General features: G+C 35.4%; 2 protein-coding genes and 1 non-coding gene across 3 annotated transcripts; all 3 read right to left on the bottom strand.

Annotated features, from left to right (window-relative positions):
- Window positions 1-2,057: 2,057 nt before the first annotated feature.
- LOC145776240 (inactive carboxypeptidase-like protein X2) lies at window positions 2,058-9,743 on the bottom strand. The gene is made up of 4 exons (XM_082587640.1): window positions 9,485-9,743; window positions 8,412-8,576; window positions 5,856-6,031; window positions 2,058-2,402 (listed from the first exon to the last, which is right to left on the bottom strand). Exons 1-4 carry the CDS (start codon window positions 9,741-9,743, stop codon window positions 2,223-2,225), a joined length of 780 nt encoding a protein of 259 aa, XP_082443766.1. The 3' UTR covers window positions 2,058-2,222.
- An 11,411-nt stretch (window positions 9,744-21,154) lies between these two features.
- LOC145775948 (lactadherin-like) lies at window positions 21,155-26,390 on the bottom strand. Its single transcript, XM_082587357.1, has 4 exons — window positions 26,319-26,390; window positions 24,189-24,360; window positions 22,147-22,322; window positions 21,155-21,469 (listed from the first exon to the last, which is right to left on the bottom strand). Exons 2-4 carry the CDS (start codon window positions 24,331-24,333, stop codon window positions 21,332-21,334), a joined length of 459 nt encoding a protein of 152 aa, XP_082443483.1. The 5' UTR covers window positions 24,334-24,360; window positions 26,319-26,390; the 3' UTR covers window positions 21,155-21,331.
- Window positions 26,391-27,573: 1,183 nt separating this feature from the next.
- On the bottom strand, window positions 27,574-27,685 carry LOC145776418 (U6 spliceosomal RNA). Its single transcript, XR_014290220.1, has one exon. It is a non-coding gene; the product is annotated as a U6 spliceosomal RNA (small nuclear RNA).

Raw genomic sequence — 27,685 nt, 5'->3', positions numbered from 1 at the left:
CGCCAATGTGGCAATCCTTTTCAGGCCTCATCTTGGGCGGCAGCGTTTGGCTTCCAGTCCAGATGCTATTATAGCGACGTCCAAGATGAATAAAATATCACTACGAAAAATTACACAGTACTTGCAGTTTATTTAAAGATCATTTCTAGTGTTTAGTATGAAACAAATGGTTCTCAAACGGTAGCTCCTAGGAACAAATTCTGCAGAGCCAAGTTAAACGCCGAACTTATCAAAACATGTTTATGCGGCTACCGTCCGATTGTAACCCTTCTAGCACTCAGCCAGAGTTGATCCTTGCTTTAAACTTTGTTTAGTAATCACAGAAGCAAAAGAAGTAATGATGGCAGAGGTGGGAATCAAACCCATGTTATTGAAGTGATTCTTATTCTAACCCTAACCGCTAAGCCGCGCTGCTGACGGCGATGTTATCGATTAATTTATTTGTATCATCTGCTTTTCGCACTTTTGTATATCACTGAAAACGTAACTTCTAATTGGTTGATTGCTTTGACGTTGAACTGGGCTCTGGCAGAATTTTTTCACGTAAAAGGTCGCTACCTTGTCAAACTGGATTAGGGTTAATCACGCCCCAGTGTTTCATTATAAGTTTTTTAAAGTTTCACGAATTGAAATTTCACTTACTGTATATATTGGGCGTATCAATAAATTCAAGTTTGTAAGTAAATGCAAATTACTGTAACTTAATTTGTTACTTCTGGCACACATAAACTTTAATAAATCTTTTCTGATGCATTTAACCAAAGCAAGTTTGAGAGCCACTGATTATTGACTTCCATCAAGACAAATTATTAGTTTTATTCAACTGCAAGTAGCCTAATTTTAATTATGAATAGAATTATAGCTGACAGTTAAATTGTGATTATGATGTAGTTGGCAACAATCCGAATAACAATCCATACAACAATGACAATACTCGCGGTCAGGTTCAGGTTATTAGCTTGATCCCCAATAGCGTGACGACAGCCCGACGACCAACAAAGCGGCTAGACCAATATGGCGACAGAGATGTGATTCAAGAAACCTTGAACATCAAACTTAATCTTCTTCTCTGCTTATTTCAGTCGTATTCTACTTTTGTCGTTTGTTCAAATATTGAACCACAGATAAATAAAACATAGTAACTTTAGCGTGTTTAGCATACTCTATTTCACACAAAATATAACATAAATAAAATAAACTCAAACGTTTTCGACACGTACGTGTGTCCTCATCAAGAATTAAATATGCAATACATAAAATGAAAAATCGTGCACTGACAATGTTTCGATCGACCAATTTAAAGTCATATCTCGAGGCAGATCTGATTTTCAGACTAAGATCATGAAAGCCTTAAGAATCAAACGTAACAATCCATCTCTCAACCGGCAGTTATTCGCCTGCGGCTCATCGTTCCTTTTGTGTGTGTTCTAAATGTTTTGTCCAATGCCTGTAGTCTACACCTCACGTGATCTGTTTCCCACCGCATAATTTACTCGCAATCATTCTCGTATCATTTGTTCAGTTTGTGCTTTCAGTCCTGAGTGTCGTTACAGTTACAGTGCATCTGCGTAGTCAAATTTATCTTACTACTTTTCATTTGATGTATTGCAGATTTAATTCCTGATGAGGACACACGTACGTGTCGAAAACGTTTGAGTTTATTTTATTTATGTTATATTTTGTGTGAAATAAAGTATGCTAAACCCGCTAAAGTTACTATGTTTTATTTCTTTATTGTTCAACAAAGCAAATTCTCTACCAAAGCTTTATGTTCAAATATTTTATACCAATTAAAAAAACTATTGAGCAGGGCCGTTGTATTAGATGCTTCGTTTAGCAGAAAGCATTGTTCTAAGTTTTATCGCAACATGGACATTATGGCAAGAGCAAGAAGCAAACCTCAAATAGAGCATAATGGTTACACTTATCGGATAAAAACAAACTGAGGTGGAATCTCGTTATATTAGAGTTACATTAGCGATAAACAGTATAAATGCAAAACCAAATCAATTTTAGGAAAGCTTTAAAGATTTTTTTGCTTGATTGATTTTGCAGAAGCTTTTTTTTTCACGAAAATTATGACGCTTGTACGTCTCGATATATAAAAAAAATTGTGAGAAGGTGTCACGCTATTGGGTGTCGCCTAATGAACGATGTCTGCTGTTGGGCGTACAGGTTTGGGTGTCACGTTATGGGTACAGAGTTACAATCATGTAGTCATCCTAGCAAGTGAGAAACTCCATTCTGAGACTGATATGATTGTTCCAGGTTTGCGGAAGAAGTCGAATGTATCGAGCAAAAACAGGTTCAGGAAATTTGTTGTTAGAGTAAGAATCGTTGTCAGTGTTGCCTTCAAATATCTGTAAAGAATAAGCAGAAAGTTTTGATGACATAAATTCGCACAAAAAGTTTAAGTTTTGTTAGTTCTAAAAAATGATTTTATGCTCTCACAGCACTGGTTTGCTTGATGATTTTTTTGAAGATGAGAATGTCGCTTGGATGCTTCAAAATAAAAACTCTTGAAAAGCAGTTCAACAAATTAGAGTTTCTGGAAAAACAGAAAATTAAATATTAATAAAATTTAAAAAGCCCAAGTATGAAGCGATTGATCTAAATCAAGGATCTCAAACACGCGGTCTGCGAAGCATTTCTGAACTTTTAAATAATTAACAATTAAAATTCAATTATTATAAGACAAAATTTACTATAAAATTGCTCAAAACCTCTAACAATGCCTATTAAACTTTACACGATTTTTAAGTGCTAGCCTACTGTCCCACCATTTTATTAAACTTTCAATTAATTAACAATTAAATTTTACGTAACAAGATAAAATTCACTCTAAAATTGCTCAAAAACTCCTGTCGCACCATTTTATTGGGTGCAAAAAACTTTCATTGTTACATCAAGGTATTGTTTTTGTGTGTCTTTTTACCTTATATAGCTGTTTACTTTTGCGTGTGTATCACTGTTGATACCTCTGTTAATCTTAATATTGTTATTATCCTTATTAGTTGTTTACTGTACGTGATTGAAAGATGAATAAGCACTCTGCTTTACAACATCTCATATATTATTATTATATTATTATTATCAAAAGCACATTGCCAATTCACTCCTTGTGCCTCCATTGTTTCATCTGGTGGTGTTTTCACTCGCCACAGAGTAGTGAAAACTGTTCAAGGGTGTTGAAATGTAAAGCCCCTTGGCCTAGACCTTTGGTGTAGCAAGATCAAAGGTTCAAATGAAAACAAATTTTCCCAAAACTACTAGAGAGCTAAAGGTGTGCAATTGCTCATTCACGTTCTTGGTGGGTTCTTACTACCTCTTTATTGCGTTCTTCCTGTGTTATTTTGGTTATTAAATGGTGATCAACTGTTTTATCAGCACCGGCAACGCACGAGTACAAAAGAATTAACACGGCGAGAAGTGAACAATGAACATTGTCAAGACAAACACTTCTAAGAACCGGTCTGCCACACCTGCGTCGGCGGAAGCGGCGTGATTTTCAGCTGACGATTCACCGGTGGAAGGTCCGCCAGCTTAAGCTGCGAAGACCAGGCTAAGTAGTCGGGTACATGCAGAAAGAGACTAAGAGAGTGTGGATCGAAAACTCTGTAAGACCCGTCCACAAAATTTAGAATAGCGGAATAGGCTAGGGAGACAAGCTTAACTTTCCGCAATGCAAAAAGGCATTGCGGCCCATGGGTTAAATTACAAGTATTCATTTGGGCCTCAGAGTAATTTGAGTTTGAGACACTTGATTTAAATCTTTTATCGTCTCAAATCCTACTATGCTCTAAAATTCAAATATCTTAATTCTCTAAGTCTAAAACAGTGGTTCTCAAACTTTTTTTTGTTGCGACGCCTCTGGAAAAGTTTTCTGGACTTGCGACGCACCAGCAAATAAAAGTTAATGAGGAAACTTATTATTAAAGTTTTGTTTGTTGATACAACAAAAAGCAATGCATATTATTTAATGTGACGTGTGCCCTTGTTTGTTTTTACAAAGTTCATTAAATCTTGGGGGAATTTTTGAAATTGCCACCCGCATTTTTCTTTCACTGTTTATTGGTGATCGAAATTTGCTTTTTATCACCACCAAGGCAGAAAATCCTGCTTCACATAAAAATGACGTGACATATGGGATAATAGTTCGTAGTGCTTTCTTCACCAAAGCTGGATAATCGCCATTCATTGAAATCCAGAAATTTGCCGGATTTCCTGAATTAAACATCCTTTTCAAGGAATTGTCACAAGAAAGGTCAATGTAGGCTTCTTTTTCTTGTGCAGTAAAAGACAGTGGAGTAGGTTGGACAAAAGGATCACGAATCCATTCATAGTTTGATAAATTTTTCGCAAAGTATTTTGCAAATTTCGACTCGAGCTTGGACAAATGTTGCCCAAACATGCTTCACAAATTTGAAGGCAGCGTCATACTTTTCTTTCAAGCAAATTGGACAAGAAAGTGAAGTATCGAGAGCTTCCAGACAGGTTTGCTATATCTTCCTTTCACAATAGCAGCTTTTTAACGAATGCTGCAATTTTATCTGAAATGTCATTTTTATTCGGCCTTTGCATAGAAATGTTCAGTTTGGCGAAGATCACACAAGTAAAGTAAGCCAATTTCAATAAGAAATTGTTCTGAGCTAAACAATCTGCAAGTGGATTATTTTCTTGCTGCAAAAAAGCCTGAAGTTCATCCACCAATTCGTAGAAGCGTTCAAAGAATTTTCTAAGCGAAAGCCACCTGGATGAAAATTAAAAGAGCAAACTCCGATGCGCTGCATTCATTTCTCCACAAAGTTTTTTGAAAACTCTTGACTTCAGTGGGCGTGTTATAATGAAGTTAACAACTTTGATGACAACTGAAACTGCTAATCAAAGGATTAACCTCATCTTTATAAGATAAACTGAATTCAGTCTACAAAACGAAACTCTTCTGCGACGCCCTTGGAAAATTGAAACGACGCACCAGGGCGTCGCGACGCACAGTTTGAGAACTACTGGTCTAAAATATCAATGTTTCAAATCGAGAATTTTAAGAACAAAGAATTGGTGACACTCTTTCACCTGTTGTGTTTACAGCTGCAGTTGAAGAGATATTTAAGAGGGTGAACTCTGTGACTGGACTTGTCATTAATGGACAACTGCTGAGGAATTTCAGATTAACAGATAACATCATCCTTTTTGCACAGTCAGAATGCACGTTGCAACAATAGCTTGAGGAACTGAACCGGAAATGAAACGAGATAAATTGAAGATGAACAAGAAAAAGACAAAGCTATTGTGTAACGAGACAGCAAATAAACAACCAAGAACTGATATTTCGATTGATGGAGAAAAGATAGAGAGGGTACATCAATACAAATATCTAGGGAAATGATAATAGTAGGAACGAAATGACATCGAAACTGAGATTACCCAAAGGATAACATCAAGTTGGAGAAGGTTTGGTTAATATGGCACTTTTTAAAGAGTAAGAACATTCTCATTAGCTTATCACAAAAAGTCATGAACAGATTAATATTGCTAGCATTCACATATGGAGCAGAAACGTAGTCACTCACAAAACAACAAACAAGAAAACTGGCAACAGCGCAAAGAAACATAGAAACAATACTATTAAACATAAATGGAATAAAAAGCAAGACCAGAAAGGACGTTATCAGAAACAAAACACACATCAAAAATGTCATTGCAACAGCAACAAATCTGAAGCGGCAAATGGGCAAAATGTCATTTTTTCTGTAATTATTGTTAAAGCCTGCAACAAATATTGTAAACTTACAACAAATGAACGAACCAAAGTTATTGGTGTAATGTTAATCAAAAATATTATAAATAAAAAGTACCATTTCATTTCCAGTTTTATCCTTTATCACTTGGAGATTATTAACAGAGTTTCCGTAAGATATCTTAAACGTTTTCACCCATTGGTTGGGACTATAAGCAGGTCGTCCTTGAGTTATAACCCCAGTTAGACGGGTTGGTCTGCGCAGATGGACTTGAATCCATTCACCAACGCGATCTAAAAATAATCATCATGTTACGGTTGTTTTTGCATTAGTACACAACAACATAATTCATAATACTGTAAATTACAAATTTTTGTAACACTGTTATCAGCAACTGCATGGAAAATTTCCAATCAAATCATAATTGTTTGGCAAAATTGTTGGCCAAGAAAAACGCATAAAGGTATACGGTTTGAACTTCAAACTCTACTGTAGAGAAAGTTGAAAACTAGACTACCCAGAGCACCTCACTTTTGCAAGTCTTCAATAAACAGAAATAAATACAAAATAATAGTGATTTGGACGTTATGCCTGGATCAGTTATTGAGAAAAGAAGTCTGCAATCAGGCTGAATTTTAGTTCACAACAACAAAAATGTTAGAGCATTTCAGATTTTTTATTTAATACAATAATACTGTAAATTAAAAATTTTTGTACCTAACACTGTTATCAGCAACTGCATGGAAAATTTCCAATCAAATCATGATTGTTTGGCAAAATGTTTGGCCAAGAAAAACGCATAAAAGTATACCATTTAGACTTTCGATTCTACTGTAAAGCAAATTGAAAACTAGACTTGCCAGAGCACAACATTTTTGCAAGTCTTCAATGAACAGAAATAAATAAAAAGTGATTTGGACGTTATGCCTGGATCAGTTATTGAGTAAAGAAGAAGTCTGCAATCAGGCTGCATCAAAGTTACACAGAATTACTGCATTTGAATGAACAAACATGCAGACTTTATGGTATTATATTGTAGAATAATAGAACCTCACCGCAATAAAAATGATGTATTATAAAATAAAGTTAATTTTTCTTTATTAAAACATTTGACTGTTTTTATTCTGAATACTGGCGTTTCACTGGCATCACTTTAAAAATCACTGCAGCAGTTGAATTATATGGTATAATTCATGAATTTAGGTTGTAGATTTGTAAACAAAGGCTGAAGCTTATCATGAATACCAATAAGATATTGCAAAATTTATAAGTAGCTTATATGGATTAATGTTTTAAAAATATTATATGTTGAGGTACTTTCTGAAAGTATCTTCAGCCAAAATCAATAGTAAAACTTAATAATGCTGTATCAGAGTGTAAAATCGTTATTTAAAATATTTCATGGGTGTGGGGGGCATTTGTCGTCTTTTCTCACTTGAATACGTCCCTGTTAATAGCCTTCATCGGTGGTTTACCTGTGTACCGTAAAGTCTAAAATTTGTTGACAACAGCTGAGTTTGTTTATAATGATAGTTTGATGCTAATGTTTATGTTGCACTTCGATGTAGCTCAACAAAAGATCGTTACTGATTCATAATATGGCTTCTGTTCTTTTAACTGTCTTAAGAACGGTTTGTTTTGTGCAGTACATGAATATAATACTACATAACTCTTTCTAGGTTGCCGAAAAAGTCTTAATTGTAAGAATGGGTTATTTTTAGAAGACGTTTGTTTATTTAGTCTTCACAGAATATTATTGTTTTATTCATTTTGTCACATCTAAACGCAAATGACACAATAATAATGTGGTTCTCAACCGCGTGTCCACGGACACCTAGGGGTCCGCGAAGCGATTTCAGGGGGTCCGTGAAAGTTTCCGACTTTGCAGAATGATTGATAAATTACAAAATTTAATAATTATTTGGTTGTGCTTTATTTGTGTATTACCGTGATTTTCAAACTGTACTTCCCAACGAACTGGTGCGATGCCCTTTGAACTTTCAAAGGACTTTGCACAAAGGTTTGGTTTCCTAACTAAAAAAATATCATATAAATGAATTAGTTTTTTAATAAGGCCATGTTCAACTTAATTCTTTTGAGACTGCAGTCTATTGATCAATGCTTAACTTAGAAATGCAAACGTTAGTCAGCAGTCTATAACCACTCACAGTTTTGCAATGACAAAGATTATAACGAATTAATATGGATTAGAAACGAAAAAAGGGAGAAATTCTTTGTAACGGTCGCAAAATTCTATTGATTTTTGATAGAATTTAAAGAAAAACATCAAATCAATACACTGTATAGATTACTGATTTTTGATGCTGTCTGCCAACATAAAGCTGATAACATAATTTCGTCAATGTCATCAATCGTCATAAGTGTATCGCAAGTTCAGCAAATTCTTTTAAGTGTGTCTCGAAACTTCTGAAACATTTGATTCCATTATAGGAGAAGAGATATACCAAAATTTCAGATAAAATACTTTTAAGGGTCCGCCACAGCTTTTAGGTCCCAAAAGGGGTCCGCCAAAACCAAAAGGTTGAGAACCACTGATTTAGGCTACTTGACGCGTGTTGCAAGGGCATTTTACAGCTAAGAGTAAAGTAATTTAACAATCTACTACTAAATTTATTCAACGAATTAAAAACAAGACTATATTTAAAAACTTACTGTAACCTGCTGACCAGGATCCTTTATTTCGTGCGTTTCCATTAAAACCTCGTTGATTGTTCAATCTCGCTGCGTATGGTCCATGCTCCGAATTCCATAATGAAGAAGCAGTGATGTCTTTATCTCTTACTCTCCTGTCTCCCATGCCGATAGTGCAGTAAGAATCTATGTAAATTATTACGTTATTTGTAAACATTTGTCAACGAGTACTGCAAACTAAAAAAAAGAGGTTAAAAGGTAGCTTTGTTTATATTTATATATCATGCAATGTTAATAAGGTGTATTTTAACAATATGAAAAAAGTTTTTTGTAAGTATGTTGCTTGATTTGGTGAAGTAAATGCTTGATTTGATGGATTTTATTTACTATTTTTTGCTTCAAATATGCATGCATGTTTACACATCCATGTGGAATTACATGAAAAAGAAAACACTACAAGGAAAAGACTGGAAACATAGGCATAGATATTGCGAAAGTACATAACTAGGGTAATGACACTTTACTACTACAATAACTACATCTCAATCTTCTTTGTACAACAATTTACAAGCATCGATCTTAGATCTTAAATATTAGATAAACGATCTTAGATAAACATCAGCATCAAACAGGATCCAAATTAAGGCATGTTCAGCGTCTGAGCGCAGCGTAACAGAAAATTATATGCATTTTTTCTCAGTAGAGCATCAATAATATTCAGTACGTTGCAACGTACTTGGTGAGTGCTCACGCTTTCATATCAATGTAAACTACACATTTCTTTTTGTGTTTAGCAGAGACATAGGTCCACATATGTGAATTCTAACAAGGCATGCATTAAGCTCGAAACACAGCTTGTTGTACGTACACACTACAATGTTTGACAAACGAAGGCACGTTATCAGCAGTTATTATTAGCAAATTCAAAAGGTATTTTTTATTACAGATATACTGTAAAAAGGGATCATGTTTTTCAGGTAATTCATTTCATGCAATAAAACTGCGGTTTTAAGCGTTATTTTATAGCATCAAATAAAATTTTTTTTTTGTTTATTGAAAATAGCTAACCATATCTAAGTTTTTAAAAAAAGAACCTTTTAGTTCACGAATTTCTTCTCTAAGCTCCTCTATTTCACTCGGATCGAAATCACGTTGCCCTGGAGGTCTTGGAGGACCTGATAGTCCAATAGATCCTTTCGGCCCTAGCTTCCAAGGAACACCTTGAAGAGTGCTTCCTCCAATTGCATCATCAACATCATCCGATCTCCGATTCAATAAGAAGCGAACATCACTGGATCTTCCGTTGACACAAGAGATCAACACAATGCAGAAGACAATTGAATGAAAAAACATTTTTATTCAAAAGTTTGATTTGCTGTAATCGTGCAATTATTTGATAAAGATACTTTAATATAAAAATCACCATTTTGTTTTGTCTAACAACATGTTATTAGTTATTACGTTACAAAATTGAATATAACTCATTTTGCAAGCTTATTTAAATTTTTTGTATTTCTTTTTTTGTTTTTAAGTGTTTAGTAAACTGGCAAAATAATGGGCTACTTCATCTAGTCGATAATATGGAAAAATCCATAGACTAAAGCCTAAAGCAGTGTTGTAGACGACAAAATATAGGCAGCCTCGTAAATTATTTTTTTTATGTAAAGCCACGAATTAGGTAAATGTGTAGCAACCATGACCTTCTTTATATAGAGGCCTTGCACATGTGCGTTTGGAGGCAATGACTGGAGGCGATTGATTAAATCTGACAGCTAGCAAAACCTGTGATGTTATAAGCGACCTGCAATGTCTGTGTGGTCGCATAATGCGAGCTTGAAGTTGTGAATACACTTTTACATCATTATTACTTTATTATGCTGTTATCAAAGCCAACCGAACATGTAATATGTCGCTAGATGTTGTCCTAAACAAACAATGAAGTGTGGTAATTTCACCCTATCTGTGGCGACATGGGGTTTTATGAAGACCCCCCCACTCTAGTAGTGAAATATTTCACAGAAGGAAATATGCTAGAAATGTAAAATTTCTTGAAGTTTAGTTTCTATTCTGTGCGAATTTTCTAAACCTAAACTGGTCATTTTCCTACCTTCCTGCCTTTCACAATAAGTATTTCGTCTCAGGTGGCTAGACATTTTCATGCAATGCTAGTTATACATTACGTTATACAAACGGCGACATTTGGATGTCTTTGACCTTTGACCTTTTAGAGTGACAATATGAACGGTGTTGTGTTTTCAATACTTGTCAGCAGTACTATCACCTGTAAAAAAATTGGGTTCTTACCTAATTTACTTAAGCAGTAATAGGACCTTAAACATGGCCAAAAAAAAAAAAAATTGTGCCCCCTCGGCAGACCCCCCAAACTAAATGCTTTATAACTCTCGTGTTTCTTAATAAATTTCACTCAAATTTTGCAGGTGTTCATCATATAAGATAATGAAAAAGTGTGTAAAATTTAAGAAAAATTGAATAGGTTGAATTTCTTGACTGTGTGAATTGACACGGAATGGCCCAATGGTAAATTTTCAAGTGGCTGGTGGCAGATCAAGCTCTCGTCAGATTACATTCTAATTTTGCACAATTAGTTTTAGTAGTAATTGGCAAGTTTTCCAACCCCAAGCTAATAAAAATTTTATAAAAAGGCTTTTTCACTCCACCCTATTATACAATACATGTGTTAATGTTAGTGCAATATAAATGTTAGTGCAATTACTTTGAAATGTAAAAACGCCCAAAAATGTCTTATATTTATGTGCAAAAGTAATTTTTGTTTAGTTTAGCATTACTTTATGTTATAATTCAAAAAATTATATTTGGAAGCTTTTTTTGGGAAAGTAGAATAAAAACTGACTTTCTGATATTTTTTCATCTCAAACAATTTATTTCAATAAATTTGTTGGGTAAAAATTTAATTTCTATATGCACAATGCACATGGCTTTTATCTTGTAAAATATTTTGGCTCTGTGATTTTCATAACTCCCGTTATTAGCGATTAATTAGCACGGGACTATGATAGCCCGTGACGTGTTTTCGTGTACGAAGACAGCTCGTATTAAGATAGGGTTAAAGAACAAAGTTTAAGGTTTCTAAACAAACACAAAAAAAATGTGATTTGGTCAAACTTGAGATTGCTGTTTCAATATGAAAGTGACAGGGTATAGCGATTAACCATAAAACCGCAAGAGATATAACGTTTAAGCAAACACAGGAAGCTGCACAGATAACCCATTGTCTCAGTACAAAACTATCGTCAAGTCAGACCTACAAATCGATACCGCTCGGTTGGTATCAAATTTACAAAGACAAATTACATACCAATACTTAACTTGAAATATAGTTTGGCACAAAGCAATACAACAACATGTGCTGTGGCACCGACAGGGCAGGTTAAAGTGACAGTGTATAACTGTATAATATACAAAATGCAGAACCACCATTGACAATTTACACAAAGGTCTCTTACAAATATGTCGGTTTGTTATTTTCTTATGCGTTAAATAAAGCTAAGTTAAGTAATAACAAAAGTTTCTTCTCAGTGGGCAACACAAACAATAATTACAAAGCGCGTAGTTTGTTATTACTGGGCTACAACTTTTATAATTGATGCTACTTCAACCACAAAAATTCAAAAAAGTCTTGAAATTTATTCACAACTACTAAGGTTTCTTCATCATTTATAAGCAATATAACTTAAGTCGGTTAAGAGCACAGACGGGTACACAGATAATGTTTCGGCATGGTGAAAAAAAGGGTGTAATGGTGTCCATCTTGAACTTTGAGCTTTGCGCAAAAATAAATATAAAAAAATGTTCCTGCATTTGCACCTTAGGAACTTTTGTGTTAGATGTTTTTTTAACAGAAAGCATTAATTGCAAGTTTAGCACAACATGGAAATCTTTACAAAAAGGAAGTGATCGAGACTCGATTCTATAATTTATCTCAAAATTTATACCGTTGAATTCAATCCATTAAGTGGCTCTTCATTCATCCCTCTTCCAAGTTTTATTGCAAGTCACTTCCAACCAAGTATCTGATGTACCTTGACGCAAACAATCTGTATGGTTGTCATTAGCAGCTAAACCCAATTTCGATCGTGTGCTTTTGATGAAAATCTGCTTGCTTGTCATATGAAACAAACAAAACTTTACTTTGCTAAACCAATTTATCTAGGTATGAGCATCTTGGATCGCTCCAAATCCTTAATGTATGACTTCCACTACAATTTCATCAAACCAAAGTACCCAAGTAAACTCTCGAAATTATTATTGACAGACACAGACAGTGTGTTATACAAAATCGAAACCAGTGATTTTTTCAAGGACATCAACCAAGATGTAGAATCCAGGTTCGACACTTCTGGGTACACTAATTATCACCGGAGCAATATAAAAACAGGAATACACAGGAAAGTACTTGGAATGATGAAAGATGAAACAAACGAGAAAATTATTTCAGAGTTTATTGAACTCAGGGCTAAACTATACTCTTATAGGTGATGGATCAGAAAACAAAACGTGTAAAGGGGTTAAAAAGTCAGTTGTTAAAAATGGTCATTATTTAGTTACGCGTGAGTGACATCTTTTGATATAAGCCTTTGAATACTTCTTGGGAATGCCAGGGCATAAATCTGTTATTTGATGATCAATCTAGTTGAGTTCTTTCATTAATTCTGCTTCGACCTCAAGGTCAAACTGTCCAGACCTCAAAATGTATTTCATTTTGTTAAGAACCTTTTGATATTTACCAACTGCATTCCTACATAATTCAATCTTTTTGTTGGAGTTTTTCTTTGTTAGAAAGGTTTGGATTAATATCCCCAACCTAGAGACAATTAGATTAATTGTTAAAAATAGGCTAGCCAGCAACAAGAAACAAACCGGTTATTTACGAATGTGACTAGCTTGAGTCCATGATAGCCTAGTTTTGCTTCAAGCAGGCCTTCTAGGCTTATAAACAATAAAGCATAAGCAACCGAAAATTTTAGAAATTTTGATACCAGCTAGGCTACTTAATTTTCTATTGTTTTGTTTCATTTCAAATAATTTCTATAAGTACTATATCACAACAAAATATGTGTTCACTATCTCGATTTACACAGAAACCCTTTAAAAGATTGGGTTGGTAAAGAAAAAACAATAACGTATTAAAAAAGCCACAATAAGCAATAAAACAGTAAGAAAATCTAGAAATCAATCTTAATGGGTGGAGGTTTAATCCCCAATCCCTTGCATGCGCCACTGCATTAGAACCTGTTAGTTTTGTCTTTGGTGCAGTCTAAATACGTCACATGATAGACAAAATTATTCAACTGCCAATCATCAAAATGTCAGACAAAATACGATTTTCATTTGTAGAAGGGTTGGAATTATTTTTAGTTTGTTCCTCTGAAGACTGACAATGTTGCTAGGTTTCCATGTGTAGGAAGTCCAACAACTGCAAATCATTGAGCTCAAGCATGACAATTTATATCCTTGGCACTTCCAAACGCAAACAGTAATTCGCAAAGTACAATATCCTTCAAATTGTTTGTTCAAATTTATTTTATCTTAACTAAACACTTATAAAGTTCTTATGATCTCAACAATGTAGCATCGTGCTGCACGGTTATAGGTAAATTGTTCGTAAACAGTTATTCGAAAAATTAATTCTTCTTAAAACAATTCTTGGTAAAGCATTTCTTCGTATACATCAATTCTTCGTATAAGTGAATTGTTCATAAACAGGTGATAGATCAATTGCCCGTAAAAATTTTTGCAACAGCAAGGTTTCTGTTGAAATTTCCGATGAAGGTGCATAATGCAAATTTTCCTGAATAACCATGTTACGACGACATAAACAAATAAGCACAATGAAAAATCGCTCTTTTTGTTATTTATTCGAATACAACAATTGTCTGTGTTTAGCAATTCTTCGCTTATACTACCAATACTACTTTAAGCAACTTCGTACAAATTGTTCACCAACCAAGTTTAGTATGAAGTATTGTGTGCAATTCCACGCAAGTAATCACAAATTTCATCGTCTTGAAAGTCTTGACGCCAAGTTTGGACGACTCTAGTTAGTCTTTCTGCACTGTCCCTAACCTAACCTGTTTTACGAACAATTATTTGCGACAAATTAGTATTACCACCAATTGCATGCACGAAGAAATGCTTTACGAAGAATTGTGTTACGAAGAATTAACTTTACGAACAACTGTTTACGAAAAAACATCGGAGACTGTGCTGCACAATAATACCTCGGTAAACAATCGCCGAAGTGGAAGTAAAAATTAGTTTGTGACTTCGCTAAGTGGAAGGTTCGTCAAACTGTTGGTTTATGATAAGATTAATTTGCGCAACATATCAACTGACAATGCATGTGACGCCAGGGCTAGGTAGGCCTACCGCCTCCTTCAAACTGTTTGTTCACACTAATACTGGTTCTCGTAAATGCCAACCTGGTATGGGAAGCTGCTTTTCGCAAAATTAGCTGAAATGGTGTCCACGTTTTTTCGTAAACAGTTGTTTATAAAACAATGATCGTAAATGATTTGCCTTTCAACAAAATATTTGAGACAATCAGTCACAAGCGCTTGGCTAATTTCTGGGAAAAATATAAACTCTTCTCTACTTTACAATTTGGATTTCGCAAAAACTACTCAACTAATTTAGCAATTACTCACTTACAACAAGATATTATAAATGAACTAAACAACAATCACATTGTGTGCTCAGTGTTTATAGATCTCAAAAAAGCATTCGATACAGTTAATCACGAAATCTTAATTGACAAGTTGAATCATTATGGCGTAAGGGGAAACGTTAAAAACCTTATTCATTCATATATAACCAATAGGCAGCAATATGTACATGGCGGGGAAATCAACTCTTTTCGCTCAAGTATTACTATTGGAGTTCCTCAGGGCAGTGTACTCGGCCCTTTTTGTTTTCAGTTTACATAAAAGATCTTCCCGATGCAACTAATTTAAAAACTGTACTTTATGCTGATGACACAGTTCTTTATTTGGCTCAAAAAACTACCAGCAACTTCCAGCCGATGATAAATAAAGAATTATGCAAACTCTACACTTGGCTTGATAACAATCAGTTGAAACCCAACTTGAGTAAAACTAACTACATACTCTTTAACAATAAAAAGACTAAACTCTCCGATATGCAAATTAAATTAAATGGTACAATAATTAAAGAAGTTGACCACACGCGCTATTTAGGAATCACAATAGATAACAAACTCAACTGGAATAAATACATTGATAGCCTCTCGAAAAAACTATCCTCTTCTTCAGGCGTACTGGGTAAACTTAGAAAATTTACTTCTAGAAAAGTTCTCATCAATACTTATTATAGTATTGTACACTCGCACCTACAATATGGAATTATCAACTGGGGATGCGCACCCACAAAATACTTGAATAGAATGCAAGTTAGACAAAATAAGATAATTAAAATCGTTACAGGAGCATTTGAAATGAAAACAAAATTACTGCCACTCTATCAAGAAAATAAAATACTAACTGTTAATTCTACTTATAAACTAGAAATAAGCAAATTTATGTTCAAATTTTATAATAACAAACTACCAGAAAACTTCAAAACTTTCTTTACACATGTATCAGCTATTCATTCGTATAACACCCGACGCTCAAGCTCCAATTCGCTTTACACTAAACAGGCAAATACCCATTACCCAATTATTTCAAAAAAGTTTAAATTGCATGGGAATCAAGGTATGGAACAATTTACCCCAAAATATGACAAAAAACGTAAAAAAAAGCTACAAATTTTTCAGCAAAATGTGCAAAAAACACTTCTTCAATAATCAAGAGCTATAGAAACGACATCCACTACCTGACTTTATGTCCATTGTTATTATTTTTTGTATTTCTTGCGTCTGTATCTGTATTTGTTTTTGTTTTTTTTCTGTTCTTCCTTCGTTCTTCTTTTTTGTGTCAATTTGCTACAGTATTTAAAATCGCAATACTTCTTTCGTATAACTATTTGAATGAGACAGTGCAGACTCGACGACCTCCTAGGCTCCTACGCTTCCAGAGCTACGGTCTTTCGCACTCTCTCATTGGATGCACACTGTACATTTTTGTTTTATGCACCTTTCGGCGTTTCGCATCCAAACCAAAATAAAATGACCATCCATCCATCCGTAAAATTAGCTCTTCGTAACACAATTCTTCTTAAAGCATTTCTTCGTGCATGCAATTGACGGTAATACTAATTTTTAGCAAACAATTGTTCGTGCATGCAATTGACGATAATACTAATTTTTCGCAAACAATTGTTCGTAAAACAGGTTAGGGTTAGGGACAGTGCAGAAAGACTAACTAGAGTCGTCCAAACTTGGCGTCGAGCCTTTCAAGATGATGAAATTTGTGATTACTTGCGTGGAATTGCACACAATACTTCATACTAAACTTGGCTGGTGAACAATTTGTACGAAGTTACTTGAAGTAGTATTCGTAGTGTAAGCGAAGAATTGCCAAACACAGACAATTGTTGTATTCGAATAAATAACAAAAAGAGCGATTTTTCATTGTGCTTATTTTTTATGTCGTCGTAACATGGTTAATCATGAAAATTTGCATTATGCACCTTCATCGGAAATTTCAACACAAACCTTGCTGTTGCGAAAAATTTTCACGAACAATTGACCTATCACCTGTTTATGAACAATTCACCTATACGAAGAATTGATGTATATTAAGAAATGCTTTACCAAGAATTGTTTTACGAAGATTTAATTTTACGAACAACAATTTACGAAATATTTACCTATTATCAAACTGTTGGTTTATGATAAGATTAATTTGCGCAACATAGCAACAGACAATTCATGTGACGTCAGGACTAAGTATAGGCCTACCGCCTCCTTCAAATTGTTTGTTCGCAATAATACTGGTTCTCGTAAATGTCAACCTGGTCTGGGATGCTGCGTTTTGCTGAATTAGCAGAAATACAGCAGTCAATCGTAATAAAATGCTGTAGTGCTGACGAAAGAAAATGCCCATCAGCTGTAAAATACTTGATGGAGACTCTGGGTTCATAAAATGTAATTTGTTAAAGAGAGTTGATTGGTGATACAAAACTTGAAAATTGCGAGTAAAACGTTGCTCATGGTAGCTCGAAGCTGTATGTTTTCTTCTGACTCTCTTCAGGAGCTATCGTCAGAATAAAATAAACCTAATAGTGGTTATGTATTTATACTCGAAGAAAAACGAAATGTAAATTTGGCAAATCATAATAATTCAAAGGTAACGAACTATAGTAGAGATGGCTAGAAAAGTGGCCTCCATCTCAATCGAAGGATCCTTCCGTGTTTGGAAAGCTTGATGCGCCGCGCTCACTCGTGGAACGGCTACTCCATAGAAACTCCATAGGACTTGCCCGCTTGGATCACACTTGCGTTGCTTCCTACGCATCGAGAAACACGATTACCTGATCATCTCGATGCAACCCCAAAAGCGTCAGCCCACTATTTTATTTTTTCTGGTAACGTAGCCTTGTCATGTCCTCGATTCGATCGCTAGCCCACTCAAACCAACTGGGGAAATCTGCCTCAACGCCATAGGCCAGTGCCCAGTGCACACCCTTGCTCGTTGATTGTGAGCAATCAACAAAACTTACTCCTACCTTTCTTTCTTTTTACATCAAATTTCGAGGCACAGCTTTACACTTTCTTCAAATTTTCTCTCCCATGACCTTTAAATTTCCATTAATTAACTCATTTTTCTTCTAGGGCGAGACCCTAAGTTTATCTGCTCTGCCTATATGCAGGGGCGCAGGAACGATTTTTAAGTGAGGAGGAAAGATTATGAAAAAAGGGCACTTTTGTTGCTAAAAGACCAATTTGTTTTAAGTTTTAAGATGGTTAAGCGATAATGCTCATCTATCAGCTCATTATCGAAAAGTGATATAATAAGAGTCCGGTATATAAAGAACAATGGCACGGAAGGGCATCATGCTATGTTATAATGATGTAACCTACTGTGAAATAGAATTTTGTGTCGTGATTATCATTTTGAGGCAAAAATGAAAGATTATAATTAGGCTAAAAGCGAATAGCAAAAATTGTTATATTGCAAAATGTGCAGTAGCTCGGACGACCTTAAAAGGGCTCCATTGCCCCCATCCACAGAAAAAATTGAGGGCATTCGTCCCCCCTGCCCTCACGCCTACTTCCGGCTCTCCTGCCTATAAGCAGACTGGATATGAAAGTCAAACATTCCTGTGCTGCGTTGGCGTGCTGGAGACGTGGGCTGTGCCTGGCGGTAAAATTACAGTCGCTTCCAGCCACCAGACATGACCTTTTTCCATTGAAAAGGTTAACCCTATCTGTAACGACATGGGGCTTTATGAGGATATCGCACTCTAGTAGTGAAATATTTCTCAGAAGGAAATATGCTAGAAATGGGGCTAAGATAGCCCGTGACGTGCTTTCCGCGTACGAAAACAGCTTGTATTAAGATAGGGTTAAACCTGTCTCCGTGGCGCGCTCCGCCACTCTAAATTATGTCGACAGATCTTTCAGAGTTTTCAATCCACACCCTCCTTCGACAGATACCTCAGCTCCCCAGCCTGGTCCCTGCGACTAAAGCTGTTAGGCCTCTTCCTTGGTGCATTGCCACCACCATTTCAAACATGAAGAAAATGATTCTGAAAGTTCACATCACAGTTGGCGGATTGTCTGATGTCCATTTGATAATTTTTTTTTAGCAATCAACTTACAAACATCGACAATTATTCACTATTATTAAGTACCAGTTGTCAGCAAGAGATTTTCAAACTGAAGTTTGATGTTAATTGTTGTTTTATCAGAAGCATAGCAAAGTCAGATCAATTTACATGATTGAATTGAAGCCAGCTGAAGAAAGAGACAGTAGCTTTAATACCTCCTAAATGTGATTATAGAAAACATTACCAACTTTGGGTGATAAAATAATAGACCCTTTGTATCAAAATCTCAAGCAAACGGGAAGACTAATGTAAAAATGAATAACTGAATATGTAATTTGGTCGTTGCTACCCGATATGAAGAAACGATTTTTTTAAACAGACAAAGTCTATGTACTGTACACTTGTTTTATTAAACTTTTTTTTTTCATTTGAGCTCAACATTATACTACACAAGAGGTGTTTTGTCGAAGCTTTGAGGGAAATATTAAGCTTCACTATTACTATTAAAGATCACTATGAAAACTTACAGATCACTTCAAGTTTATTTCGCAAGAGCTTTATTTAAAGATCATTAATTGTAGTGTTTAAATATAAAACAAGTGGTTCTCAAACCGTAGACCCTTTAACCAGGAACAAAATCTGCCAGAGCCACGTTAAACACAGAAATTATCATAACATGTTTATGCGGCTACCTTCCAATTGTGACCCTTCTAGCACTCAGCCAGAGTTGATCCTTGCTTTAAACTTTGTTTAGTAATTACAGAAGCAACAGAAGTAATGATGGTAGAAGTGGGAATTAAACCCATGTTATTGAAATGACTATTATTCTAACCCTAACCGTTAAGCCGCGCTGCTGACGGCGATGTCATCAATTAATTTACTATGTACAGTATCATCTGCTTTTCGCGCTTTTGTACATCACGGAAAGCGTCGCTTCTAATTGGTTGATTGCTGCGACGTTTAACTGGGCTCTGTCAGAACTTTTTCACGTAAAAGTGGCTACCTTGTCAAACTGGATCAAGGTTAATCATGCCCCAGTGTTTCATATTAAGTTTTTTAAAGTTTCACAAATTGAAATTTCACTTACTGTATATATTGGTCGTAACAAAAAATTTAATTTTGTAAGTAAATGCAAAATACTGCAAATTAATTTGTTATTTCTGGCACACATAAACTTCAATAAATCTTTTCTGACGCATTTCGCCAATGCAAGTTTGAGAGCCACTAGTTATTAATTTCCATCAAAACAAATTGTGTGTTTTATTCAACTGCAAGTTATTTTAATTATGATATAGAATTACAGCTGACAGTTAAATTGTGATTATGATGTAGTTGGCAACAATCCGAATAACAATACATATAACAATGACAATACTCGCGGTCTTCTTCTTCTTCTCTCGTTTGACTTGCAGTAGCTTAGATTGGCAATGCCTCCTCGTGCAGCCAAGATACGGTAGTTGGGTCTAGTTGTCGAATACCAGTGATTCCACTTGGGGGTCGTAAGATGGAACATTCGTGGAGTATGTGTTGCATTGTTTGTTCTACCGCTCCGCAGACACATATCGGCGAATTATGCAACCCCCACCTAAACAATCTCTAATATACAACAATACTCGCGGTCAGGTTCAGGTTATAGCTTGATCTCCAATAGCGTGACGACAGCCCGACGACCAACAAAGCGACTAGACCAATATGGCGACAGAGATGTGATTCAATAAACCTTTAACATCAAACTTAATCTGCTTCTCTGCTTATTTTAGTCATATTTTACTTTTGTCGTTTGTTCAAATATTTTTTTGCCAATTTCATAAACTATTGAGTAGGGCCGTTGTATTAGATGCTTCGTTTAGTAGAAAGCATTGTTTTAAGTTCTATTGCAACATGAACATTTGGCAAGGGCAAGAAGTCAGATGGAGTATAAAGGTTACACTTATCGGCTAAAGACAAACTGAGGTGAAATCACGTTATATTAGAGATCCATTAGCGATAAACATTAAACAATAAACGTAGAAACAAATAAATTTTAGGAATTCTTTAAAGATTTTTCTGCTTGATTGATTTTACGGAACCTTTTTTTCATGAAAGTTATGACGCTTGTACGCCTCAAAATCAGAAAAAATTTAACGAGAATGTGTCGGTATTGGGTGTCGCATTAATGAACGATGCATACTGTTGGACGTACAGGTTTGGGTGTCACGTTATGGGTACAGAGTTAAAATCATGCGGTCATCCTAGCAAGTGAGAAACTCCATTCTGAGACTGAGATTACCCTTCCAGGTTTGCGGATAAAGGCGAATGTATCGAGCAAAAACAGGTTGAGGAAATTTGTTGTTAGAGTAAGAATCCCTGTCAGTGTTGCCTTCAAATATCTGTAAAGAATAAACAGAAAGTGTTGATATACTGATGACATAAATTCGCACAAGAATTTCAAGTTTTGATAGTTCCAAGATTGATTTTACTTTCTCACAGCACTGGTTTGCATGATGATTCTTTTGAAGATGTTAATGTTGCTTGGATGCTTTAAAATAAAAACTCTTGAAAAGCAGTTCAACAAATTAGAGTTTTTGATGGCGAGAAGATGGCGAAAGGACATTAAACAAAGATTGTCATCAACTGGATGAGAACAGTGAAAGAAAGAAGTGAAGGCCATCTGCCAGCAGTGGCATGACTGGCTGATGATGATCTTATTGCTCAATATTCGTTTTTCTTGCTCTTTGACTGGGCAAGTTTTTCGCAAACTCATGTTTGCAACTACCCGATTTTGTTTTGAAATTGAAGGAAATTGAGAGGTCATCAGAAAGGTGTGGTAGTTAATTGTCAAAATTGTTAAATTGTCAATTTGTTAATTATCAGAACAAAAATTACAAATAACAAGGAAAAAACACTCTTGTCAATTCAGGTCAGGGTGCGTCCATTTTTGCTGTCAGTGCGTTGTCATTTTTTTCTGTAATTATTGCTAAAGCCTGCAAAAAATATAGTAAACTTACAACAAATGAACGAATCAAAGTTATTGGTTAATGTTAATCAAAAATATTATAAATAGTACCATTTCATTTCCAGCTTTATCCAGTATCACTTGGAGATCATCAGTAGAGTTTCCGTAAGATATCTTAAACGTTTTCACCCATTCTTCGCCAGCATGAGCAGGTCTTCCTTGCGTAATAACTCCAGTTAGACGTTTTGGTCTGTGCAGATCGACTTGGATCCATTCACCAACGCGTTCTAAGAATAATCATCATGTTGCGGTTGTTTTTTCATTAGTACACAACAACAAAAATGTTAGAGCATTTCAGATTTTTCCTTTCATAATACTGTAAATTACAAATTTTTGTAACACTGTTATCAGCAACTGCATGGAAAATTTCCAATCAAATCATAATATTTTGGGGAAATTGTTGGCCAAGAAAAACGCATGAACGTATACGATTTAGACTTTAAACTCTACAGTAAAGCAAGTTGAAAACTAGACTACCCTGAGCACATCACTTTTGCAAGTTCAATGAACAGAAATAAATGAAATAAGTCTGCAATCAGGCTGAATCTAAGTTTACACGGAATTACTGCATTTGAAGGAACATACATGCAGACTTTGTTGGCAATATTATTGTGGAGTAATAGAACCTCACTGCAATAAATATGATGCACTATAACATAAAAGTTACTTTTTTTTGTGGTAAAACGTCTGACTGTTTTTTACTGAATACTGGCGTTTCTCTTGCAATGCTTACAAATGACACCAGTAGTTGAGCTACACGCCTTAATCCATGAGTTTAAGCTGTAGATTTGTAAACAAAAGCTGAAGCTGTTCATGAATATCAATGAGATGTACCAAAATTTATACGTAGCCTATCTAGATTAATGTTTCAAAATTATTGTTGTAGGAAACGTACAGTTGGCAAATGAATTCTAATTAATTAGCATACTAGAAGCATAATGTTCATTGTATTGCCAATGTGCAGTCATCATCGATCACATCAGTTAAATACAAATAGACGTATGGGTTTGACGGACCTACATGTGGCATAATGCACATGGCACAAATGCACATTTTGTGGCACTCAAAAATTGTTACTTTTTGGTCTGTTGAGTCAAAAAGTGATCCCGAATTATTTTAAATCACATGACTAAAGAGAGATACGAAATCACGGAATTGAGCATTTGCATAAATTTGAAGAGCAAAATTGTTGTATTTTTTCTGACGAATGTGAATGTACTATACGTAGTCTACTGTAAGTATCAGTCACATTCATATTGGAAAATTATTTTATTCCCTATTCTTGACCACATACTCAACATTGTTTACATAATTATCCTATAACCAATAGTAATAAGACGTGGCTAGAATTATAGTAAAACTTTGTGTAAATTGATAAAAAAAACGTTAAATTTGGATAGTTGACGTGGAGGCCTCCCTAAAAAATTAAAAAGATACTTTAGAACTATTCATTCTGATGTTACTTTCAGCCAAAATCAGTAGTAAAACTTTGTCAAATAGTGCTGTAACAGAGTGTGAATTGTTTATTTAAAATATTTTATGGAGGTGGAGGTACATTTACCCTTTTTTTCCCCTTGACTATGCCTCTGCTAATAACCTTTCTGGGTAATTCACCTGTTTACTGTAAACGGGCAACGGCTGAGTTTGTTTTTAATGATAATTTGATAATAATATTTATGTCGCACTTCTCATATCGCTCAACAAAAGATTGTTACTGATTCATGTGGCTTCTGTGTTTTTTTAACTGTCTTGAGTAGGGTTTGTTCTGTGCAGTGCACCAGTATAATACAATATAATCTTTTTTAGGTTTGCTACAAAAGTCTTAATTGTAAGAATAGATAATTTATTTGAGGAATTTTGTTTAGTTAGTCCCCACAGACTCATATTGTTTTATTTATTTTTTGTCACACCGAAATGCAAATGACACAATAATGATGTGTATTGTTTCGTTATTTGGCCTATTGTGCTGTATAGCCCATGATTTATTTGACGCGTGTTGCAATGGCAATTTACAGCTAACGCTGAAGTAAACTAGCAATCTACTACTAAATTTATTTAATAAATTATAAACAATATTATACTTAAAAACTTACGGTGATCCGCTGTCCAGGATCCTGTATTTGGTGCGTTTCCATTAAGACCTATTCGATTGTCAAGTCGCGCGGCGTATGGTTCGTGCCGGATATTCCATGACGAAGAAGCGGTGATATCTTCATCTCTTACTCTCCTGTCTCTCATGCCAATAGTGCAGTAAGAATCTTTGTCCTGCCATTACGAGTTTAAACGTGGTAGTTACGGGACTGATGTTCAAGAAATGCAAAGAAGCACATGCACGTGAAAACAATTTCGTTCCAGTGAATTTTACATTTCTTAGTTATCTAACATAGTTATTTACGTATATAACTAGTAAACCTATATAGTACTTAACTTTTTATTAAAAGTATCTACGGTAACTTTAACGTAAATGTTTTGCTCACGAGTTGTTCAATCTCAGTAACCGGCCCTGCGTCAAGAGCCTCTACATCTACAACAGTGGTTCCCAACCTGGGGTTCGCGGATCCCTTGGGGGTCCGTGAGAAAGCATTTGGGGGTCCGTGATTACCTTGATGAATTTTGAAGATAAAAAAAAGAAAAGCGATCTTTTTACTTTCATTTCTCTCTTTAAATGCAAATTTGTCAAGCCTTAGCAAAAAACGAAGCTCCTCGCGTGGTTGTTACCAATTGCTTCTTGCACAGGTACGCCTTAGCAGCAAAAATTTTACCAGCAAGTCTCAAAGAAATTCTGACGAATTGCGTAAAAGTCGTTAATTTCATCAAAAGCAGAGCTGTAAACCACAACCACCGTACTTTTAAAGCGCTCTGTCAAGAAGTAGGGTCAGATTATGAAGTAGGCTACTTTTGTATCATTGTGAGGTACGTTGGTTATCTAGAGAAGAAGTTTTAAAACGAATGCAGCAGCTAAAAAATGAGGTGTCAATTCTTTTGAAATCAAAAGGAAGTCCTCTCTCAAAATCGTTTGAGAGTAAAAGTTTCTACACGGCATGGCCTACTTAGCCGATATTTTCGATCATATTAACAATGTTAATCGTGGCATTCAAGGAAGAGGTGTGACCATAATTGATGCAGCTGAAAAACTGAATGCGTTTTTAGCCAAGTTGTCGGTTTGGAAATGCAGATTTGAAGCTTTACGCTAACTTTCTAATGTTAGAAGATCTTATCTTGATGTATGAAACTCAAAGAGAATCTACTCTTTTGATCTCAATTAGAGAAAAATTTGCACACACTTGGAAACCCTGCAAATCTCATTTCAACGTTATTAACACCTGCCGAACGAAGTTGAAACATGGATTCGAAATCTTTTTCTTTTCGACTTGAACAACATTGGCGATGACGATCTCAGTAAAGATGACCTAATTGATTTGAGATCAAAAGAGTTATTACGCATTGAATTTCATTCAAAAAACTGTGGAGGAGTTTTGATGCTCATAACTGCAAACCACAGACTGTCTCTATGAAGCAGTCTATGTGCAAATATAATAAATTATACAATAAAAACTAAACATCGAAATCGCCTGGACGTTGAAGATGACATGCATGCGTGTTGCATTGTTAAAAACTCAACCACAGTTCAGTCGTTTAGTTCAGGAAAGGCAACAACAGCCCTCTCATTAAATCTGCTTACGTTGAAAAAGTTTGAGCATGGCACTTTTGGTCACCTTAATATTCAAATACTGCTGACATTTCTTGAACAATTCATTCATTTTCTTATTTGGGCAACTGTTTAACCTGATATTTGCCTCAGGAGTATGCAATGCAATGCAATATGACACACTACAGTAGTTGAGTGGCATAATTATTCCAATTGTCCATAGTATGTTAATTGAGTTTCAGACAAAATTTAGATAGGGGTCCGCAGAATTAATAATTTGTCTAAAGGGGTCCGTGACAACAAAAAGGTTGGGAACCACTGCTCTACAAGTATGCGAAACTACCAGGAATAACCAATCAAGGCTTTACGATCATAAAGATTCAAAGCCAACCAATAATTTAATTTGGTTGAATCGTTGTTTTATGTATCATTGAATAAAAGCTTCAGAAAAGCGAAATTAGATGTTTAAAACATTTGTCGTTGAGGTAAACTGTTGGTGAATATGAATATAAAGTTGATGCTTTGCACTTGGTGTAGGCTTAAGATTCCACTGACACTTCCTGCAATCACTCACCTCATTAAACCAACATCTCGTTAGTTTTCCACGTGATCTGCAAGCTGATAGGTCTTGAACATTTTCACCCGTCCAGCACATCAAAGCTAAAAAAAAAGATGTTACTGTTCTTTTTAATCAATTCAGCTTACTTAAATCCAGTGTTGTACGCGTCAATGAAATAAATTGACGGCGTCAGCGTCAGCGAAAGAAATTGACTTAAATCTAATATTTAGACCTGATGAAAGTTATCGAACTTTTGGGGGAAATCACTATACTGGGATAACATTTGTATAAAATATGTTATTATTTTCCTTAACCAGTTAAGCGTGTATGACACTCATTTGTGTCATGGTGTTTTCACCCGCCATTGCGTATGACACTAATCAATGTCTTGGAAATCCATTGCATCAGTGCGTATGACACAGACGCTTTACACCAGCACTGCGTATGACAGACATTTTTGTCATCATTGTACATAAGCATTTAAATGCGTCTTACTGCGCGATACTGCACGACTACAGCTTGCAGCGTTTTGCAAAAAAATAATTACACACTGGGGAAACAGACCCAACAAATAAAGGACACGCTTAACTGGTTTTAACGAAAAGCGACTTGTTGTTTGCACAAGAGGCATTGACAGACTTTGACAGACAGAACTTGTTTGGTAGGCTGATTTTTTCTGGCAAACATTTTTGGTTGACACTTGGGAATGAATTTAAATTGAAATTGTCTAGTTCAGGGGTCACCAATGGCGGCCCGCGGGCCGCATGCGACCCGCCACGCTGTATCGCTGCGGCCCGCGGAAAGTATGACCGTACAAGTATAACCAAAAATACTTTTCTTGAGAAGTTAAAGAGCACGAAAGCAAAAAATACTTTCCGGGAAGCATATTTTCGCATTGCATATCACTCCACCGACCGACCAATCAGATTACAGTTCTAGGTGGGGGTTGCTTAAAGTTATTCCAATGCGATGTCCAGCCACACTGTTCCAGTGGTTGATTAAAACGTCTGTTTTCGAATTTCGAAATTGTCTGTGAGCATAGGGTTGCTTATTTTAAGTTTGCAAATGTCATGTAAACACTAGTGCGAGTTTCACCGTTATTGTGTTTCACGAGCAGTGTTCCCTTTATGCAAGTTTTTGTTGGCAAAATGGATCGGCGTGCCAACTCAATTTATAATAAATTGGCAAAATATTACATATAAATTTAGAGACTTTTTCTGACTGTATTATGAAAATATTTAGCTTGGTACTGCAAAACGTTTTTTTTTTAAGAAATGTGGAACGCTTCACGATTTTGCGTGTCATCCTTGCGCAGGAGCCATGCTAATATTCTCTGTATCGTTCCAATTATAGCCTAGTATATGTAATGCCGAAGCAAGTAC

This window comes from Aplidium turbinatum, chromosome 8, assembly GCF_918807975.1.
Source record: "Aplidium turbinatum chromosome 8, kaAplTurb1.1, whole genome shotgun sequence".
NCBI classification, from domain to species: Eukaryota; Metazoa; Chordata; class Ascidiacea; order Aplousobranchia; family Polyclinidae; genus Aplidium; species Aplidium turbinatum.
Note: the sequence above shows the minus strand (reverse complement) of the source record. Positions and strands in the feature narration are given on the sequence as shown.

What these genes read in the sequence shown, in the direction of transcription:
- LOC145776240 (XM_082587640.1), bottom strand. Translation starts at nt 9,743, where the DNA reads ATGTTTTTTCATTCAATTGTCTTCTGCATTGTGTTGATCTCTTGTGTC. An exon ending in ATCCTGGTCAGCAGGTTACA is followed by an intron (nt 6,032 to 8,411) that starts GTAAGTTTTTAA and finishes GATTATTTTTAG; the next exon opens with ATCGCGTTGGTGAATGGATT. An exon ending in ATAAAACTGGAAATGAAATG is followed by an intron (nt 2,403 to 5,855) that starts GTACTTTTTATT and finishes TTAAACTTTTTG; the next exon opens with TGCGAATTTATGTCATCAAA.
- LOC145775948 (XM_082587357.1), bottom strand. Translation starts at nt 24,333, where the DNA reads ATGAGAGACAGGAGAGTAAGAGATGAAGATATCACCGCTTCTTCGTCA. An exon ending in ATCCTGGACAGCGGATCACC is followed by an intron (nt 22,323 to 24,188) that starts GTAAGTTTTTAA and finishes GATTATTCTTAG; the next exon opens with AACGCGTTGGTGAATGGATC. An exon ending in ATAAAGCTGGAAATGAAATG is followed by an intron (nt 21,470 to 22,146) that starts GTACTATTTATA and finishes TATTCTTTACAG; the next exon opens with ATATTTGAAGGCAACACTGA.